This window comes from Atractosteus spatula, chromosome 23 (genome assembly GCF_055471065.1).
Source record: "Atractosteus spatula isolate fAtrSpa1 chromosome 23, fAtrSpa1.hap1, whole genome shotgun sequence".
NCBI lineage: Eukaryota > Metazoa > Chordata > Actinopteri > Semionotiformes > Lepisosteidae > Atractosteus > Atractosteus spatula.
In genome coordinates, this window is record NC_142728.1 from 13431139 (window position 1) to 13452597 (window position 21459).

A 21459-nucleotide genomic window follows, 5' to 3' on the forward strand; every position below is an offset into this window, starting at 1 on the left:
TTGTTTTTTTTTTCCCAATTTATAATCTTGGTTTCTTGGTTGACAGAATAGTGATTTTTTTTTTCCCCCCAATTAGGTACCAGACCATCAGACAGTAAGCTTGAGCAATGTGGCAGAAAGCAAACATTATGAAGTTGCCAAAAAGTGTGTGGAGGAACTGGCTCTCTACTTAAAACCTATCAGTGGTGGAAAAGGTAGGTGATGTGCCCCCCCCCCCCCACATACTGTCTTTGTCATAAGTCTCTTTATTGTTGTGGGTCCTGATTAGATCGTGGTCTCTGCAAGAAACCTTATCTGGTCAAGGCTTGCAGTGAACGCATCCAGCAAAGATCTTGAGCACTGTAATGTGGTCTGTAATTGTCTTGTGACCTTCCTGCAAATGTCCAAAAAGTTTGATATAGTTCATGACTGCTGCAGATTCTTTAACCACATTGCAGTCTATCATCACTAAGAAGCTGTGGAACCACTTTTCAGAAACGCAATCATTTGGCATTTGTCTGATATTCTTCTCTTTTGGTACACTAATAAGTAAGGAACATTTCAAGTAAGAAGCCCTAACTGTTAAATCCTCTGCAAGTTCCTTTATAGGTTTATCACCTAAGATTTTACACCAGCGTGTTTTTAAATAGATTGCAGCTTTTCTGTGACGTTGAACAATTTGACCGCATTTAGCGTACTGCAGTTTCTAGTCCCAGCTTTGACATCACTGTTAATGTAACGCAGCCTCCACATCTTTTAGAGACGGTAAGCAGACTGGGTTTTCGTCGTGATGAAGCCATGTAGTACGCACTGAAGGAAGCATGCATTTCCTGTTTTGCTCCGATTAATTTGTTTTGGTTTTCGTCATGATAACATCAGTGGCAGAAGTAATGAAAGCTGTGGTTGGTTGCGGGGAACAGAGGAGTATTCTTTTAGACTATTCACACATCACGTAACAGAAGAGGTATTGATATCAGTAAAGCTTGATGTCTTTGCTTTTTTAACTTCATTTCTCAAGGAAATGTGTATGAAGCATTTTTATGTAGGAGAGTACTAAGTACAAGTGGGTGAATTTCCGTTGTCTTGCTCATATAACGTATCTCTCTCCAGACCTGTTATTTGTGAAAGTACAGGTGTAGTCTGCTGGTTTGTGTTTTCAATATCTGTCTAATGGATTGGGGAACCTTTTATAACTCCAAAACTAATTGTGACCTTAAACGACAATATTATCTTACCATTGCTGTTTCCTAATCTACCTGCTGCAGTCATTTCATCTTTCTTGAAAGTGGCACATCTCCAGACGTACGTTTAAGCACCACCCGGTTTAATTGCAATAAAACGTAGACTTTGTGTAGAATTTAGCAGCCTGTAATTTACTACTTGTCAGTGTTTTTTTTTTTTAAATAAAGCCATTTAAAACACAATGGTTACGGTCTTCTCAAAGAAAACATCACTTAAGAAGCTCACTGCTGCTCCTAATTCAGTTTGGTGCTCTGATCTGCACTGTAGATGCGGTCAGAGAAGCATGTACTGCCAAAGGCGTTTTAGTAAAGACACCTGAATACTGAAGTTTAACAAAAATAGCAAATGAACATATGTGGCTAAACCCTAATGTTTTTATAGTGTAACATTTTTTCCTAAAAAGGGAAAAAATATTTTTTCAGTGTAGATTTACGGGCACAATGTGCTTCCAAAAATGTGTGTATATACCAAATACAAGGTTTTTATGTATCGAATGCGCATGTATATGTACAGTTTAAATTGAAAAATGTGGGGGTGATATTAGGTTGAGGCTTAATGTTCGACCCACATGTGCAACAGATTGTCAAAACGTCTTTCTTTCATCACAGAAATATTGCCAGACTTCATCCTATGCTATTGTTAATTATTGCTAAAAAAAGCTGATCCACACCTTTGTCTTCTCCCGAATTGATTACTATAACGCTCTACTCGCTGGGGTTTCTAAATCTGCATTGAACCAACTCCAGTATGTCCAAAATTCGGCAGCCAGAATCCTGACCAGGTCTAGAGCAAGTGATTACTCCTATCCTGGAGTCCATACACTGGCTTCCTGTCAGGTTTCATGTCGATTTCTAAATCCTCATGCTCGCCTATAAGGTTCTGCATGGGTTGGCACCTCAGTATCTGAGCTACTGTCCTACTCCCCATCTCACAACCTTCGCTCTTCTAATTCTGGTCTACAAATCTGTCCCCCAAGCCTGTCTACGTCTCTATGGGTGACAGCGCCTTCTCCTGTTATGCCCCAAATCTCTAGAGCTCTATCCCCAAAGATATCAGAGAGTCACCTTCCCTAAACTCCTTCAAATCCAGACTCAAAACATTCTTCTTCTTTAGAAGAGCCTTTACTTAAGTGGTTCTTCTATAGTTCAAGTAGGCAGCTGCGTCAACATGCGTAGGCTGCAAAGGAACAAGTAAAGGTTTATTCCCTGCTGAAAAGAGGATGAAACGTTGCATTTCCTTTCTTCTCTTTTCAGCATTGAATAAACTTTTGCTTGGTTCTGTTTTATAACCCTTTGCTCCTACCATATTCAGTACCCCCATCTACTGTCTCCTCTCATTGTGTGTTGTCATTGTGTGTATCTTGTGTATTTTTTTTGTTGTTCTATAAAGCACATTGAGAAGCCACATTTAAAGGTGCTCTATGAAACGAAGTTTATTATTATTATTATTATTACATGCACATGCGTGTTTGCACAGCTGTACTAGACGCGTGCTTCTGTCTATAAGGACAGTATCCTGGTGCCCACCTGCACCGGGCTGATGTTCTGAAGCGGTCTGAGTTGTACGTGTGCTTCCCGAGGTGTGGCGAGCCTGAGCCAGAGCGCGCTGAGCCGGCCCATGCAGAGGAAGCTGGTGACCCTGGTGAACTGCCAGCTGGTGGAGGAGGAAGGGCGGGTGCGTGCCATGCGTGCAGCCAGGTCCCTGGGCGAGAGGACCGTCACCGAGCTCATCCTGCAGCACCAGAACCCCCAGCAGCTCTCCGCCAACCTGTGGGCAGCGGTCAGGGCGCGGGGGTGCCAGTTCCTGGGGCCCGGTAAGTCCTGCTCTGCGGGGCCAAGAGTGGCTGAAGACCTGGGTTGGGTTGGGGTTGGGAGGGGGCGAGATCAGTAGTTGCCCGGTTCAGCTTAATTGTCTACTGGGTTACACGAAACATGCCAATGAGTGAGACTGCAGTGTAAAAGACATGCTTTCACATAGTTTGCCTGTTTTTTTCTCTTCTTCATATGACCATTTTCACTTCAGATTTCACTGTCGTCGTTTTCTTGCTAAAGAATGCTGCTCTACACCGTACGGGACTGGAATGGCAGAGTGGGGTTTAATAAGATAATGGCATCAAAGAGCCATGGTGTGCTGTGGAATGAAATCTAGCGGCGCCTCAATGTTATATTTCTCTTCATCTGTGCTTCATGTGAGATATCCCAGAGAACACCATCTTAATTGATTAAAGTGATTACTGGTGAAATGGAGTACTGTAGCAGTATTTCCTGTGTTTGCGTCTTGGAAAATTGTTAGAAATAAGGCATTGAACAATCATACTTGGCTTCCCTGTGCCATTCCTACTCGATTGACTAGGATCATAGCATTTGACGGGTTGTTAGGTCTCTCAGGTTTGTTTTGACCAAATTTGCAGAGCCTTATTGTAGCCAGCCAGCTTGCTGATAGTTTCAAGTCACTTTTTCTTTCAAGTCCCTTTCCTGGCAGATTTTGACAGTCAGAATTGTTCTGTGTATATGTATTTTCTGTCTTTTTCGTTTTCTTTAACTGATATTGCACGAATGTTCCTAATACATAGCCGAAGGGTTTGTTTGCATGGCCTCCTCCGCCTCCTCTCTGTGCGTCTGTTTGGGGAGGATTGGGTTTGCCGAGCAACTGAAGGCGATTTATTCTCTCTGTCCTTTGTACTGCAGCGGAAGGTTGCCTGTCTCCAACCGAGTGCTAAACATCAAGGCCTGGGAATTGGCCAGTGGCTGATATTACCTTGGACGTGATCACAGTGTTCTAGTGCATACAAATTGGCATGCTGTTGTGTTGCTTCACTGTGCTGGCCCGCAGCAATCTTGTCTTCTTGAAACCCACACAATAAACAGCTGCACGTAACCTGGTCGAAAGCTCCAGCTTTACCTGTTATAATGAACTTTTCTGTTGGTGTGCAGGATTGGATTGTCATGGTTGGCAGCATTTACAAATCAATAGAGAGAGCATCCCTGGGCCTGTAATCACTTAGCAGTGGAGGGGCCATGGCTGCCTGTCATTGATGGTGCACTCTGCATACAGATGACACGAAGCTGTTGTGTTTTGCCTGTGTCCGATGATGAGCACTCATAGGGCAGATTCTGAGTGGGAGGGAATTGTTTCTCCACACCTGATTTGACTTGATTTCTAAAATCTGAGGACACGCATAAAACAGCTTCTAGTGGCCCTGTCATTGACGACTTGAACTGAATCGCCTATATATTTGGAGCTTCCTTGCTTCTGGTTTTGTGCTGGGAAGGCCTGTCCTAGATGTTTAAAGTGGGGACAGTTCTCCCAGTCACCCCCTCCTGTTCACACTGCACTGGCTTGACTGCAGGGAGTAGTGATGTTGCTGTATGTGTTTTTAGCGATGCAGGAAGACGCCCTAAAGCTGGTCCTTCTGGCCCTGGAAGATGGTTCTGCTCTGTCTCGGAAAGTGTTGGTCCTCTTTGTTGTGCAGAAACTAGAAGCTCGGTTCCCTCAGGCTTCCAAAACCAGCATCGGCCATGTCGTCCAGCTTCTGTATCGGGCGTCTTGCTTTAAGGTAATGTATCCATTTCCAGTTGCCTGTATTGCCTCGCTCACACTTGAATTGTGAGACGTAATCACGAGTTCTGTTAAACGCTGAAATGTATACCAACGAATGGCCACTGAGCCATTTCCTGAAGTTATGAAGTTGTGGCCAGCAGCAATCTCAGCCTGCAACTCACTTCTGGCAGTGCCACTGGAGCTCAGCAGATGTGAGCCTGGTCAGTACCTGGATGGGAGACCCCCTGGGAAAAACTAAGGTTGCTGCTGGAAGAGGTGTTAGTGGGACCAGTAGGGGGTGCTCACCCTGCGGTCTGTGTGGGTCCTAATGCCCCGGTATAGTGAAGGGGACACTATACTGTAAGCAGGTGCCGTCCTTCGGATGAGGCGTAAAACCGAGGTCCTGACTCTCTGCGGTCATTAAAAATCCCAGGACGTTTCTCGAAAAGAGCAGGGGTGTTACCCGGGCGTCCTGGCCAAATTTCCCATTGGCCTTTACCAGTCATGGCCTCCTAATGCCCATCTCTGAACTGGCTCCATCACTCTGCTCTCCTCCCCACTGATAGCTGGTGTGTGGGGAGCGCACTGGCGCACTATGGCTGCCGTCGCATCATCCAGGTGGGGCTGCACACTGGTGGTGGTAGTGGGATTCCCCATTACCTGTAAAGTGCGTTGAGTGAAGTGTCCGGAAAAGTGCTATATAAGTGTAAGCACTTATTATTATTGAAGTTCTTTAAAGACATTGATGCAGTCAGTACTTTAGATTGTAATGCCAAATGTGAATATGAAAAAATATTTTTGATCAAGTCATGAGTTGTGGTCACGTTTGATCAGCAGAGAAGTTTGGTTTCTGCCTTCCATCTGCACAAGACATTTCCCCGAGCAGTTGTCTTTTTCACGCCGTTCTTCAGGACAGAGATGCTCTTACAAGATATTGCTTTCATCCTTTTCCCGTAATCGGCAGTTCAGCAGCAAGGCACGTCTGCCTCTGCCGTCCAGACCTGATACGTTTGTCCGTCTCAGCTTGCTTAAATTGAAACGCAGATTCTTCGCAGTCTAAACGCAGCTCTGCTGTGACACCATTATGTAAGCTGCAGCTTTTGCTGAAGGGCTTGAGATGTGGGCTGTTTGATGCAGGCACACATGGCTGAAAGGGCGGCAATTATTTCAGGTCTGGCAGAACTTGCATATGAAAACTAAAGGAAGCGATCTGATAAATTCTCCTTCCCCCCCCCCAAATAACATACTTCAGTCTTAATTGCAATTTGTTCTGGCTTGTTGCGGCATCACTGGCATCATAGGAATGTGAACCGTGCCCTGAGAGTGATTCTGTGCGCTATATTTGAACAGCTGCGAACAAAGTCACAGTTGTTGTCTAGTGCTCTGTTTTTTTTTATGCGCTTCAGAAGTATTTCCTGTAGTAGGTTACAGTGCTCAGGCTTGTTCCATCCAATTACGTGCATCAGTTTAACGTCACATTCCTATGGGGACTGAACAGATTTAATATGCTTTTCTCACCATCAGACTTCCTCCTTCCTTTTTAGTTCGGGATGCTGGCTGCTTCATTTTTGCTTGTCGGAGAATCTGCTTTAAGAATGACCTGACGTGCAGCTTTGTGTGAATTGTCTGCCTTCCTTATTTTCCCCATGATGATAGAACTTGTTTTTTTCAGTGGAAATATTGGGAAATATCCAACTTACGTTTTCTACACATTTAGCTACATTGCAGGTTAGGATCTGAAGTATTCTGTATCTGAGCAGCAAGAGAAATATGGTCAAAATATTTCCGCCTTTGGAACTTTTGCCAATATACAATTCACAGTTGTATGAATCAGGTTTTTGCCTTTCCTAAAGGTCTGTTACTTGTGTTTCATGTATCCCTGCTTTAACAGGGTAGGTACAGTTAATATCAAGTTTCATCATAAATATCTAAATATATACATAAGGTAGAACCTGTTTCCCTTGTTGCACCATAAATATCAGGTTTGCAGGCAGAACCTGTTTTCTTGGTATCCTTATTACTTGATCTGTGTTTCCCAACTTAATAATAACATCACTTTATTAACCCTATACAGTTTCTTGCATTAGGAATTTGTCTTTTCACATACCCCAGCTTGCTCTCCATGAGACACACAGACACACAGACAGGGAGAGAGCCTGGGGTCAGAGCGCAGGGTCAGCCATTGTACAGCGCCCCTGGAGCAGTTGGGGTTAAGGGCCTTGCTCAGGGGCCCAACGGAGTAGGATTCCTCTGCCGGCCGCGGGATACGAACTGGCAACCTTCCAGCCTCAGGCGCAGATCCTGAGCCACAGAGCCACCACTCCGCCCACAACTTGCTATGTGAGCTCAGGCATCCACGTTCATTCTTACAAGAACCGAACTTCCGAAATATTGACATTTCCGCAGATGAAAGGACGGCAACATTTATCTAGTAGCCTGCGCTTGAATAACAGTGGAACTCGCTTCCCTTTGAGTTACCATTTCATGACATGTAGTGAGGCAAGCCTCAGGCCTTATTCATCGGGACAGGAAAACCGTGCAGTGCAGTGCAGTACAGGAAGAAAGAGCCCAGTGGCAAGACAATAACCTGCTGCTCTTGGAAGACTTAAGGCCGGACACTTGTCCCATCAGGTCACCAAGAGAGATGAAGACTCTTCCCTGATGCAGCTGAAAGAAGAGTTCCGAACCTACGAGGCCTTGCGCAGGGAACATGATGCACAGATTGTTCACATCGCCATGGAAGCAGGTCTTCGCATTTCTCCCGAGCAGTGGTCTTCCCTCTTGTATGGGGATTTGGCACACAAATCTCACATGCAGTCCATTATTGATAAGGTAAATAAATGTCCATCACTTTAAGGCCGGATAAGCTTGTGGTTGATCTTTTTTTATGCCTTGTTCTCTGCTGCAACATGATTTTTTTTTGGCAAAGATTCTTTTAGCTGTACAGATTCTGATGTGATTATTGATGTTGAGGGCAGTACAAGCTGTTTTTGTTTTTAAAGTGATTCATTTAAAATTGTAGCATAATTGACATACTTAGCTGTTGTGTTAGCCATGGATAATCTGTTATTAAAGAGAATTCACAAGCTTGACAAATTTCTGTCATGGATTTGTTTTTAAATTAAAAAACAAAACATGCAACTTTATGATAAAACTACATCAGAATGACATTTTTATTTATTTACCACTTTAATGGAACGATAGAAAACTCAATACAGTATCTCTAATACTCTTTTTGGGTGTAAGGGAACCTATAACATTCTTAAGTTACAATTACAAAGAACCACACAACAATTGAACTTCACTCATCTGTTTCATCAACTGCCAGGATGCACAAGCAAAACAAATTATTGGGTATACAAGGCTTGTCTGTTAGGATAACCTGAACCTGAGCCTTTACATACGAAGAATTAACATTAAAACTTCAAAAACTTTTGGGAAGAAACTTTAAACTGTAAGGTGCTTTGATTTGTATTTCCATGAAGCTCCAGTCCCCAGAATCCTTTGCAAAGAGTGTTCAAGAGCTGACGATAGTTCTGCAGCGAACAGGAGACCCAGCAAACCTGAACTGTTTGAGGCCACACCTGGAACTTCTAGCAAATATCGACCACAATCCAGGTAACTGATGTTATGTTTTGACTGGTAATTGAGGACAACAGTTAAGGTGTTCTGAATTGCAATTGCAAAAAAGGTTCCAAAACGAATTCATTTACATATTCAGATGACCATGTACCTAAATGTAACAATTATAAGACCACCCAGGCCACAGGTACAGTCAGTCAGTTAGTTAATAGGCACAGCTGATTTGTCTTTGGTCATCACAACCTGGGCTCACTTTCATCAGAGGTCCTGCTGGCTGTTTCATGTCCTTCGTCTGTGTGGTTTGATCTGTAGATGCTGCACCCCCTACCTGGGATCAGCTAGAAAACGTGATGCTGGCTGTGAAGATTGTGGTGCATGGACTGGTGGACTTCATCCAGAACTTCAGTAAAAAAGGGCACGAAACGCCACAGGTATGAAGCCTCTTGTTAACAGCTGCCCTCTCTTGCTAATTTTGCTAACAGTATATGCTGGAATTACACCAGTGCTTCATTTTTTATTTCTTAATCACGTTGCAGTATTATTGTTGTGCTGTGTAACTTAATTGAAGTTACAGGAAAGTTGTGAAGATTTAGTACCCTAATTGCCTGGGGATTTGTCCAGTGTTGTGTAGAAAGTGTTTGTCATTTACATTTCTTTTGAAGGTGTGGGTGTATGAGAAAGAGGGCGGGGGATTGTAAATGCTTTACTTGGGTATGCACAATTTCAGAAGAAAAGGGCTTAATTTCAACAAGTCTTACAGGTTTTGTTAGATTTCCAGCACTGAAGACATTGGTGTTAAATAGATCAATTAGGCCATTAAGAGCTCAGGTTAAATGAAAGTCATATTCTGCTTTTTTATTCCAACTGATCTGTGAATAACTTAATTGGCCAATTAGGAGTAACAGGCATGGATCTCTACTTACAACCACTTTTTAAAGCTGCTTATTAAAACTACAGGATGTGGCTCTCTAGGAGCAGGTTTGGAGACCCTCCGTCCTAATTGTACCTTTCACTTACATTTTTGGTATCTTCAGAACATTTCCTTGTCTAATCTATATTTCATTAAATTTCAAGCCACAGCCAAACAGCAAATATAAAACCAGTATGTGTCGGGACTTAAGACAACAGGGAGGCTGCCCACGGGGATCCAACTGTACATTCGCTCATTCACAGGAGGAGCTTGAAAAGTGGGTATAAAGTTTCCCAGCCGTGTCATCTGTGGTTATCGCTGCACGTCGATATATTCACATCTTAGACTTGACAAAATAAGCTTTAGAAATTCCTTCTGTTGCGGTTTTTGCAAATGCAAAATGACCATTGAAATGTCCGAATCAGCCTGTCGCACCTGAAAAAAAATGTCACTTATACGCATTTGTCATGTCAGTAGCGAAATACAAATGCTGCATACCACGAAATCTCAGTGATCCTATATCATCTGCTGCAGCGTCTCCTGTAAATATATTCAAGCAAAGGCACGTTTTGTTTTCATTTGGACTCTTTGATGTGGTTCGCCTTTCCTTTGGGACCATCGGGCCCTGATTCACCCCTTGTCCTCCAGATACCGCATGAGGAATAAGAAGATCAGTGGCACTGTGAGACCGTACCCCCTGCCTCAGACCGTGCTCGGCAAGACGGCGGGCAGCACCGGGGGCTCAGGGCTGGCGGAGGGCATGGAGAAAGGGGCCCCCTGCAGCGCGGTCTTGAGCCTGGCAGACAGCACGGCCCCCAAGCTCATTCCCCGGGGGGGTGACGCCTGCCTGGAAGATCTGAAGAAACTGGCCAGGAGCGGATCCAGCAGCTTGGGTGCCCTCTCCACCTCGCCCACCGAACCGTACGTCTCGCAGATAAACTGCGTTTGTGCCTGCCTGACGTTGGCACTGGAAAACTCCTGGACAGATCAGACAGGCTTCCCCCCCCCACCCCACCCCCCATCTCGGCCATTCACATCAAGCTTTTAAAAATGCTTTGCTTCTTATCTAAGGTGTTATTATTTGATTAACAGTTCCTGAGCATCCAGAACAGTAGTTTATGCTGTTATTCTGATAACAGTCAATTTATTAATAAAAGTAATTTCTATAACGGTAATGTAGTAACGGGAATTTATTAACCTGAAACATCCAGGACTGTTCTCTCGGGAAGCCCTAACATGCAACACTCTTTGACGGAACCTAACAAGGATATTTAGGGAAAACGAGCTTGTTCTTTGCTCGTGTGCTGAATCTCGGTGCATACTTTTACAAGTTCATGGGCAGGTGTGAATTAAATTGTGGTTGGATTCCCCTGCGTCTTTAAAAGTTTTAACTGCGCTGGCTTTTCCGTTCCAGGAAAACGAGTTCACCCCCCAAGACGCCTGTCAACCACGCCTCAGCTACCTCAGCTATTCCTCCCAGTGCCGGAGCTGATAGCAGTTCAGTACATTCTAAGCCTGGACAGTTTGTTCCAAGAGTTTCCCTTTACCCTTCCCAGCAAGCCGATGTTTATTACCAGGACCACAGGACACCTTACGACGTTTCGTCATACCAACAAAGCAGTAAGTGAGGCAGAAAATCCCAGTTTGACATTCCTTAGAATGCTGACCATAAGAAAAACAAGTAGTATGGAGGCCTTCATCTATAAGTATTTTACTACACGGTTATACAATATGATGTTTGAAAAGAAACACTAGAATGTGGCGTCCATATTTGTATCTTTCTCTCACCCTGTACTGCTAACAACCAGGGCACAGGTAGTGAACCAAAGATAACAGGAAACGTGCATTGAGTTGATCTGTTCGGCAAACTACGGAGTCTTGACTTTAAATGTTAATAATAGTAATCAGAATCTTTAAAGATTTACTTACGGTGTCGCCCGGTGCTACGATGACATTCGTTATGAATTTGTAGCCCAGACGTGTTTTTACTTGGCAAGATAAGATGATGATGAAAGTGAAGGTTGAACGTAGTAGATGTAGACAAGGATTACAACTTGTACATAAGTAGTTTATTTGGCAGAGGAAGAGATGGCTAAAATCAGACTGTGCTGTCCGTGCCCTCTGCTTTGGGCTATAATGAGGAAACGCACACAGTCAGACACAACAATTGCACCTTCATGACAAGGCATGCTAGGAATCTGTTTGGTATAGAATGCAGAACGTGCCCTTTTTAGTATTCATTATTACAGGCTTTTTTTGTTGTTTTTTTTAGAAGCTGTAAAAGGCATTTCTGAACATTGAGGGGTTTTATATTTTAATTTTCCTGTAAGCACTGCAGTCGCTTTTGAACTAAAAATCCTGTAGTCAGGCCCTCGCCAGGCCCTCCCGAGTTCTCTGCAGTATGAGATCAGGGCGTACATTTGCTGCTGTCAATATGCCGACTAATTAGAGGGACAGTCTGCCTGTGGTACCTTTAATCTCCATGAAGCCAAGCTAGAACTGGAAGTACCGTTCACGGTGTTTTAAATATCAGAATGATCTGTTTTGCCTGGTCACAACAGGTCTGTAGCAGGTTGAAAACTGTATATTTATAAACAATGATGGAGTTTATTTGGGGGCTAAAGATGTTCATATGTTCAACAGGCATGCATATGTCCACTGAAACCACACACATTTTTAAAGCCTTATATTTTTTCTAATTCTGAGGGCTGGTAGGTGAGTTTTGGGCATGAGACGGGTTGTGCTGTGGTCACCACAGTATATTTTAATACAGTGTCTGCATTCATTTCCAATTTTGCCACAAAGGAATAGGATCGTTTCTCTCAAAACGATTCACAATGTCAGGAGATGCTTAAAAGCTCTCGTACATCTTGGGAGATTTACCACGCAGAGCAGGATTCCCGTTTTGAGACTCCTCTTGTCTTCCTTCCTTCCTTTCCCAGACAACTACTACACGCCCCCCCCTGCCAGTTTACAGCCGGGGCAGTGTGGCACGCGCTTTGTCCGCTCCAGCAACGTGCCCGAGGGCTCCCTGCCTCCCCCGTCCGTGCCCTACCCGGACCAGTACTCGTCCTTCCCCGGCCGGGAGCGCGTCGGCTCCTCCGCCTACCCCCCGCCGCCGCCGCCGCCGCCCCCGCCGCCCCCCCAGCAGTACGGCCCCGTGCCCCCAGTGCACTCTGGGATGTACGCCCCAGTGTACGACAGCCGGCGCATGTGGAGGCCGCAGATGTACCACCGGGATGACGTGCGAAGCAACTCTTTGCCTCCCATGGATGTTATGCATTCGTCCGTCTATCAGCCTCCGCTGCGAGAGAGGTACAATTCCCTGGACGGCTACTATTCTGTGCCCAGCGAGCAGAGAGCAGCACCACTGCAGAGGGTAAGCGGGGGTCAATACTCTGGCAGCAGTATCATTCATAGGAGGCACTGTTGGAACCAGCTTGCGTGAACAGGTCCCAGCTTTCAGTCCCAGAAAACCAATGTGTTCCCCCCCCCCCCAGAGAGAATGTCGTCCAATAGCCAGCAGCCATATCACCCTGCAACTCACAACTGGCAGCCCCACTGAAGCTCGGCAGGTGTGAGCCTGGTCAGTACCTGGATGGGAGACCTCCTGGGAAAATCTAAGGTTGCTGCTGGAAGAGGTGTTAGTGGGGCCAGCAGGGGGTGCTCACCCTGCGGTCTGTGTGGGTCCTGATGCCCCAGTATAGTGATGGGGACACTATACTGTAAACAGGCGCCGTCCTTCGGATGAGATGTAAAACCGAGGTCCTGACTCTGTGGTCATTAAAATTCTCAGGTTGTTTCTCGTAAAGAGTAGGGGTGTAACCCAGGCCAAATTTCCTGGCCTGGCCAAATTTCCCGTTGGCCCTTACCAATCATGGCCTCCTAAATAATCCCCATCTATGAATTGGCTTCATTACTCTGCTCTCCTCCCCACTGATAGCTGATGTGTGGTGAGCGTTCTGGCGCACTATGGCTGCCGTCGCATCATCCAGGTGGGGCTGCACATTGGTGGTGGGTGGAGGGGATCCCCATTACCTGTAAAGCGCTTTGAGTGGAGTGTCCAGAAAAGCGCTTTATAAGTGTAAGCAATTATTGGGTCATGTCCTCCTTGAAGTAGATTGCATGGCTGTAGTATGCCAGTTTTCTTAAGTACAGTGGGTTCGCGTGTCACGCGAGTTTGAAATACGTGTTTTTTTAAATTACGCCATCTACCCTTAAGTATATCTTTGTTTAAATTACGTAGTGCGAGTCAAAATGACGCGCACTGCATAGTTACGCTGTTGGCCACCTGACGCTCATGACACAGGTGTCATGTTGGCGCATCGGGAATGCTGGTACACAGTGATGCTGTGGTTGAGAATTGTTTTCTCTCCCTCTCTCTCAAATTCCCTTTACAGTAAACATAACTGATGTTTACTAATATTGTACGTATTTGTATGTGTACATGTATATAATAAAAACAGTTTACACAGACATGTAACAAGTTGATGTACTGAAGGTATTTAGTCTATGGCATGTCCCATCATTCGTGTCTATAGGGTGTAAGCAGGGTCAAACGTACGCGCGGGGAACGCAACTATAGCATTTACCATTATTTTAAATAAGAAAAATAGGTTTAAATTATGCGAGATTTACAATTCGTGCGGGTTTCTCGTAAATGAAATGTTAAATGTGGGTCGAAATGTGTTCATTCAACGAGAAAATTCTACAGCTGCAGTGTCATTAAACAGTGGAATTCCAGCAGGAATTCGTGAAAGAGTACTGTCATGAACAAAACACTGTGGAACTAAAAAAAAAAAGTGTACTGTAAATATATAAAATAGTTTATTTTTTCAAATGCACTTCCTAAGCTTCTTATCTTTCCTCATCAGGCACGTCCCTCAGCCCGACTTTTTCACGTGCAATTTTAGAGAATCCCTTAACCCCCCCCCCCCCCCCCCATACTTGTTTTCACAAGGGTGTTGCTTGTTGTGCTGCAGGACTCATACAGCCGAATGCAGGTCGGCTACGAGGAGCTGTTCAGAAGGAAGCCGGAGCAGTGGGCTCACTACCACAGCCAGAAGCCCCCTCCGCTGGTGTCCCCTGCCCTGCCGCCCGCCACGCAGTCCCCCTCCCCCTCCTCCCCTCTCTTCACCGTCGATTTCAGCACTGAGGTAGGCCTGCGGGGGTTCTGGGGGTCCTCGCTTGTGGGCTTGTGGGGGACCAGGGTGTTTGAGTGTGTGTGCGCACCTGCTGCTGCTGCTGCTGCTGCTGCTGGTGATTCATCCAATCTGATTCGAGCCGGTAAACCTGTTCTCATGCCTCACTGGCAGTTTCAGTCTGCGACTGGTATGTCATCAGCTTCCCCAGCGCTAGGGTCTTTGAGGAAAGTTCCCCAGCTGGCATTTCCAGTGCTGGCCAAAGCCGCCTTTGCAAAAATCCTGACTTCATAAGTCCGCGCTTAAAAAGTGGAAAAAATGTTCAGCTTGATTTTGAAGCTCCTTTGAAACTCTTTCGAAAGCTGCAATTACAAAAACAAAGCAACACTAAGAACGGACCTCAAGGAGCCTGGTTACATCTATGCACAGTGTACTTTACAGTAAACTCATGTTTGACGTGGCAGTTAGGTATAGCATGTCTGCCAAAAATCGCTTCTGATCAAAACCACTCCCCTTAGACCTTTGTATTTCCTCTCCCTTAAACAAGTAAAATCAATTCGAAGTGTATTAGTATGTGCATGTTTTTTTAAAGAATTATGAAAACCGTAATACAGCAAATACAGTACTGTACGGTATACAAAATATGTCAAATAAAATTTAATGATAAAATGCAGGGAACACAGCAGACGCACAGCTGTCATGAATACCCTTCTCTCTGTCCCTAATTGCACAAATCCAAGATTCATTCTTGCCATATATATGTGCCAAACTGATCACCGTCATCCCAACCCTTAACGTGTTCAAAATCTCCCCAAAAAATTTTAATGCCAAATCAGACACTTTTATTTGCTTTTCCCCTTCGTACTTGTTTTTGGCCTACGAGCCGTATTGGAGGCGATGCCGCCCGATAAAGAAAGCACTGACGTGCTATAGGCTCCGGAACTAGTTCCCCATGCTTAGCTCAGGTGCATGTTGGGCCAGATTTGAATTTGCCGAAATTTGAATTTCCAGTATTATTTGATTTTTTTTTTTCAGTTATTGTTTCATAGCCGAGCGACCGCCTAGACACGGATTTGCATAAAAAGATTTTGCATAAAACACAAGTGCACTGTAAATTGAATAATTCACCTCTTTAAAGGTCAAAGAATTTGAAGTCATACCTTTTAGGTATGAATAACAGTATGTGTGGAGGAAATGTGAAGTTGCTTGAAAAATCCCATGTCCACCCCTTATTATGAATCAGCATGCTTTACTTGTTTCAGGGTTTTTTATGACAGCTGTCTGAAATCTTACCTATGATTCATATGTAAAAACTTACTTAATAAGATTTAGAGCCCGTTACCATATTGCTCTGTAATAAGTGCTGTGCATGTACAGTGTACTTGGCGACAGTGTGAATCGTGTACATAACCTGTTTGTAAACCTTCAGTCACTTCCTCCCTTTCATTCACTTTATTTGTAACATAATATCTATCCTTCATATCTTTTTTTTCCCCAGCGGACATTATTCTCCTAGTTTCTCCTGCCCATTTCGGTTTGAGGTTTTTTTTTCCTTCCGTTTTCAGCTTCGTAATAACCTTGCTGAAACTCAATCTTTCAGTTTTGTTTGGGCTCAAAACGTATTGTTCTGGTCTTTGAGCAAATCTTGCATTGTGTGCCATTCTTCTTGCAATAATAAAAACATGAGATGGCTGTCTCTCGTTTGTGACCTAGCCTTTTGATCACACTAAATTTAGGAAGTACAGAAGACCTGTGAGCAAGTCCAGTGTTTCTTTGCATTTCTCGTTGTAGTTATGTGGTGTTCAATTTGAGCAAATTTCTCCTAAGGGTATTTTTCCAATGCAATTTTAAGCTGTGACAGTTGCTGGGCAACAGATCTTCTTGGCAGTGCTGAGAGCTCAGATTGGTGTTGCTGTTTTCGAAAAAGAAAAGGCCAAACTAGCTGGAACATGGCACATCATCCTACAGATCTGTATCGTTGAGCGTTTCTGGCGCTGTCCTGCAGTACTGGTGTCCACAGTGGAAAACTTGAACTTGTGGAAAAGAGCAGGGGATAAGAACACATGTGGGCCAACAGGTTCCAAAACTGTGTAAGAAAAAGGCAGGGAAGACGTTAAGATGAAATGCACTGAGTAGTTTCTTCCTTCTCTCAAGTTTTCAGACAATTCAGGCGATTATGTGAGTTCCAAGTACAAGGGTGAAGATCCTCCTTCCCACTACTCTCCCTGGTCCTGTGGCACCATCAGCACTTGCATTAATGTAATTGACTCTGAACCAAAGGATGTAATGGCCAATTCCAGTGTGGAATTAATGGTAAGTCTGTCCTGGATACTTTACGTGGAGCAGTGTGGGGTTCCCAAAAATCTCCGATGTTTAACTGTCTAAAGTCATCACTGTAAATAAAACATTTGCTTTCGATTGACTTGCCTGGTAAAATATTAAAAAATAAAGTCTTATAGTTAGCAATAACAGCCTGTTGGGATGAATGCTATTCCCTTCTCTGTAGTCTGTTATGCCGATTCTAACAATTGGATTCACTTAACTCTTTTCTTTAACTACCTTCTGCAGAAATCGGTGAACTCGTGTCCTCCTAACTGAAAAAGACCAAAACTTGTGTTGTAATACTGCTTTGCTTTACAAAATCAGGATTTGTTTTACATAAAACTAGTCTGCTTTGTATGTGTTTGAAAGGGGATACATTTGTTTGCTTTTGGCACTCCCTTATCTACAGGAGCTGATGATTAGGCTGACCTGTTATTCACTTGATCTTTGTGCAGGAGAATCAAATAGGACATGTAGCATAAGCATATAGAATTTCCCCAAAAAGTGCAGTACTGTGTAGTACAGGGGGGAAACTGTCATCATGTCATATCATTGTACAATGAATTATTCGTCCAGTTGTGTTCAAGAATTACCAAAAATATGGTGGCATCTGATTTAGTGCAATTATGCTGTTCATGAAAAGTTCTCGATTTTTATGCAAACAGGAAAAAAAAGTCTCTGAACCATGTTCTCTAAGGCCATGCTTATATAGTTAACTGCTTTGTCTTTTCCTGCCCTTTTATCCTGCTTTTTAATACCTTATAGCAGGAATCCAGGCCACTCCTATCCCCTATGAGCTGAATACATCAAAGTGCCACAACAACAAAGTGTCCAGCATGTAAAAAAAGATGTACTTTGTGACATTTCACAGGATCACGACAGCGTTAGCATAAAAAGGCGAATGCACCTGTTTGAGCCTCACAGAAGACTGAAGGACGAGGATCCTATTATCCCATTTGGAGAAGGCCCCATAATCTCCAAGTGGGGTGCAATTTCCAGGTCTTCCCGGACTGGCTACCACACCACTGACCCCATCCAGGCCACTGCTTCCCAAGGAAGTACCACTAAGCCTATCAATTTCCGAGGTGAGTAGAAAACTATGTTAGTGTAAAGCTCGTGAAGTGTTCTAGTGTATTTCCCACTGTTTTCTGTCCTGCAGATGTTGTGCCTGTAAAGTTATACCAAGCAGTGCATAAAAGCCGTGTGAAAACAGTGTAGTCATTTTAATTATGAGGCTACAAAGGGACATGGTAATTTTAAGTATCAGGGGACAAGCTAATGAAGATGATTAAAGGTAGTTTATTTCTAATGTGATTTTAATTTTATTAACTTGTCTGTTATCAGTATACTCCTTTAGATTTGCCATTTGAATTTGGTGTATTTAAGAGAATATAGAATAAGTACAGTAATCCCTTGCTATAAGTCAATTTACCTTGCGTGGTTTTGAGCATCCACAAGTGAAAGAAGCATCTCTGAGCTGCAGTGCGTGCTGGCTCTGGGTGTGTCTGCAACTTCTCTCACATTCTCAAAGTGCTCGAGGCACATTAGTGTACGTTATTGCATTGGACTCTGATGGTCGCGATAAACGCGATAGGATAAATGAGTTAAATAATCAATTCAAACGGCTTTAAAGCAGTCTAGATCCATGATGAGGTTAGAAGAAAAACTTGGAAGTGCTTAATATGTTGTGAGGACTAAATAATAGTGCTGTTGGGCAGCTGTCTGGTGTAGAAGAATTTATCATTTTATACAAGAAAGAAAAGTGAGGAAGTTTAGAAGTGGAACAGAGAGGCTTAAGGGCACATGACCCAATGTACATGAGCATTATCGTAACAATTAGCCCAGAAGCTCTTTTAAAACTATACAGTGTTATTTCCAAAATATATTTTGATTTGATTTACTCTGATGTTATTGTTTTACTTTATTATAGGATTTTAATAGGTTGAATACTGTTTTTAGTTCCCCTAATCCAGTTTTTTCCATAAGGTCTTAAGTTTACCAACCATGTCTTTACCTGCTGCAAGGGTTTTCGGGAACGTAACTTTTGAAGGTGGCAAGGGATCACTGTATATTTAAGAAAATAGGAGAATGGAGATGTCAGTTTAAAATAAACATGGGAGAACCTTAGAGCTAAGGTGTACAAAATGTCCGTTTACACAAAGAAGATCTGATGAACATTTCCTAACAGTAAGAGAAGAGGTTTCACTACTAAGTGTAGAATACTGGCTAAACAGACCTCAAAGAAACTCCTCACAGATAATTCATTATCTGTATTTACCGTACATTTCACAGGGTCATTGTTATATAGCTCTGAATGAAAAGCATCTTTATTGTATTTAGAAATTAATGTAATTTTTGCAATAAACATTTTATACTTGCAGGTTCAGTTGGACAGAAATATTTTATTCTTATAAAAAAAGTTTTCAATTGCATTTTTACACAAGATGCAAACTGAACACGTACTGTAGACAATGATAAATGCAGAATCCTCTTTGCTTGCAGCAGGGCTGAAGTGTGAATATACACTTCACTTTTAGGCTTACTGATATCTGCTTTTCATTTTTGTTGGACATTACATTGTCAGGTGGAAGATTTTCTTGTGCCTGCTCATAAAGGGCTGCAGTTTCTGAATGTCTTTTGCGTTCCATTTCAGTCAAGTCACATTGCAAGTATACATAGTGCTGAAAGTGAATTTCCTTTCCTCTCTAGACTATGGTCCTTACATTAACCACAGTGATTCTAGATGGAGCTCATGTGGGTCAGACTCCTCAAACCATTCCAGTTTTCTGGAAAGGTATAGTGTGAGATCTTTTGTTTTTTAAAAATGTAATCGTTGTTAAATATGGATTATGGAGCCGAGCTTTGATGCATTGTTTCAGACGTAGTACTGCAATATTCCAACTGTTTAAACAGCATTTGCCTGTTTTACAACATATTCTTAAAATAAGACCTTCCTTAGTACATTATTATGTGATTCTGTCAATTACACCTCTAATTTGCATGTTTTGGTTATGCCACACAATGCCAGCCTTTGGTAGCCTGTTCTGTAGACTTTCACAACTCGCTGGCTTTGTTCACCCATTCTGATACCAAATTCAGATCTTCTTACTTCTTGGTTAAGAAGCTTCTCATGCTTTCAACAGCCGTGCTAGGCTTAAGCCCTTGTCTGTCGGTTATGCATATATAAATGCTTGTTGTAAGAAAAAGTCCGATGTTTTCACGTCTGTAACTCTACCGTCGTGCCTTTGTAGTGATCAGCTGGGAGTCTCAGATCTGAAAGCCCAGCGAAAGTCTTCCACCACTGGAGATACCTTAAGCACAGACCTGCAGCAGGTGAGAACATGACATTTTTGCCATGTGTTCTTTCACAGAGAAATCTACAGAGAAATCAGTATTCTTTTTTTGCATTTTTTGGTCTAGTAGCTATGACCTGTGTGTCAACATAAACACCTTTCATAAGTAGCCTCTTCAAGCTCTGCATTTCCCATTTTGTATCTATAGTTTCTTTTGTAAAAGACGTGAGTGCTGCTTCCATTGCAGATTTCCAAGGACAGAAAAATGAAAGCTTCTCTTGTTTTGTAGAAATGTGATGCATTTTGCTTTGGAACGGTGTAAATTGTCCCTGAGGAGTGTGGATTTAAAGAACAGTCAATGTCAAAGGAACTTAATGGCACTGTTTAGTATAATGGCCGAAGATGTAGTTACTGCCGTGTGGAAAGCTTGTAAAGACATTGCTTGCTGTGAGCCATGACGATCCTGTGAGAGTCATTAAAGCTTGTGTGCCTTGAGAGCTGTTTAAATGTTATGCTTCCCGAGATGCAGCCAGTGTTTTTCAATTGTGGCAAAAAAAGTGACATATTGGCCATCCTTTCCCTCTCCCCTGTTTGACAGTCTGATTTTGCTGAAGATCTGGTGGACGACGAGCCAGAGAGAGACATTGAACTTGAACTTTCTGCTCTAGATGCCGACGAAGCAGACGGCCAGGATGACAAACTAGAGGTTAGCCCGATCCGTTGCACTGCCAGCATTCAATTTTTTGTGCTCATTCTGAGTTAATAAGGATGCAAATAAAAGAATAACTGCAGAGCAGTCCCAGTACCCTGTCAGGTTTTTTTAAAACCTTCTTTTTTTTTTCTTTGCGCATCTCAAACAGAATTCTACTTATTTCATTTTAAGAGCAGGATATCTGTTGCTGATAATTGCATTCTCATCAAATCTGTCGTTCACATCCTTTATTCTGTCACTCTGTGGAACAAGGAAAATGAAATCGAGTTCGAGGAGATGTGATTCTTCATTTGAGAAAATCTTTTAAACGATTCTTATAAAAACTGCGTGAAAATGCGTTGATGCCAACCTCTCGGTTTCAATATTTTAGCAGCCTTTGTCTAGAATTCTGTTATTCTCATTAATAATGCAGGATGCTCTCGATTGCCAGCTTCGGATTAATTCTCACAACAACCACGTTTCCAACGGCTCTGCTGCTGGTAATGGACACCAAATTAAGCAGCAAGACAAAATCGTGATGGGAAGTCATCTCCTGAAAAAGATTGCTTTCAAGTAAGACAGATTTTGGGTATTTTCAATTTAAAAAAATAAATTGAGATGTCTTTAAGGGGGAAATGTAACATTCTTCATTAATGTTTTTACGCTGCAGACAGAGGGGGGAGAGTGAGAGAAAAGTGATAGCCATGTTCACTGCTGGTGTCTTTAAGCCTCGTATCTTTACAAAATTGTTTTTTATGC

At 43.1% G+C, this 21459-nt stretch overlaps 1 protein-coding gene across 3 annotated transcripts in view; it reads left to right on the plus strand.

The window, feature by feature from the left end:
• rc3h2 (ring finger and CCCH-type domains 2) overlaps nucleotides 1-21459 on the plus strand; it is a 42223-nt gene that overhangs the window by 15903 nt on the left and 4861 nt on the right. The window contains exons 3-19 of one of the 3 annotated variants that reach the window (XM_088940363.1): nucleotides 77-194; nucleotides 2801-3034; nucleotides 4602-4777; nucleotides 7393-7593; nucleotides 8247-8379; nucleotides 8656-8774; nucleotides 9418-9530; nucleotides 9902-10174; nucleotides 10668-10873; nucleotides 12196-12632; nucleotides 14236-14409; nucleotides 16549-16707; nucleotides 17588-17801; nucleotides 19426-19510; nucleotides 19968-20049; nucleotides 20608-20715; nucleotides 21134-21273. In XM_088940363.1, coding sequence (XP_088796489.1) covers nucleotides 77-194; nucleotides 2801-3034; nucleotides 4602-4777; nucleotides 7393-7593; nucleotides 8247-8379; nucleotides 8656-8774; nucleotides 9418-9530; nucleotides 9902-10174; nucleotides 10668-10873; nucleotides 12196-12632; nucleotides 14236-14409; nucleotides 16549-16707; nucleotides 17588-17801; nucleotides 19426-19510; nucleotides 19968-20049; nucleotides 20608-20715; nucleotides 21134-21273 — 2972 coding nt within the window. The remainder of the gene's footprint in view (nucleotides 1-76; nucleotides 195-2800; nucleotides 3035-4601; nucleotides 4778-7392; nucleotides 7594-8246; nucleotides 8380-8655; nucleotides 8775-9417; nucleotides 9531-9901; nucleotides 10175-10667; nucleotides 10874-12195; nucleotides 12633-14235; nucleotides 14410-16548; nucleotides 16708-17587; nucleotides 17802-19425; nucleotides 19511-19967; nucleotides 20050-20607; nucleotides 20716-21133; nucleotides 21274-21459) is intronic. The other 2 variants (XM_088940364.1, XR_016094746.1) reach the window with 2 other exon arrangements.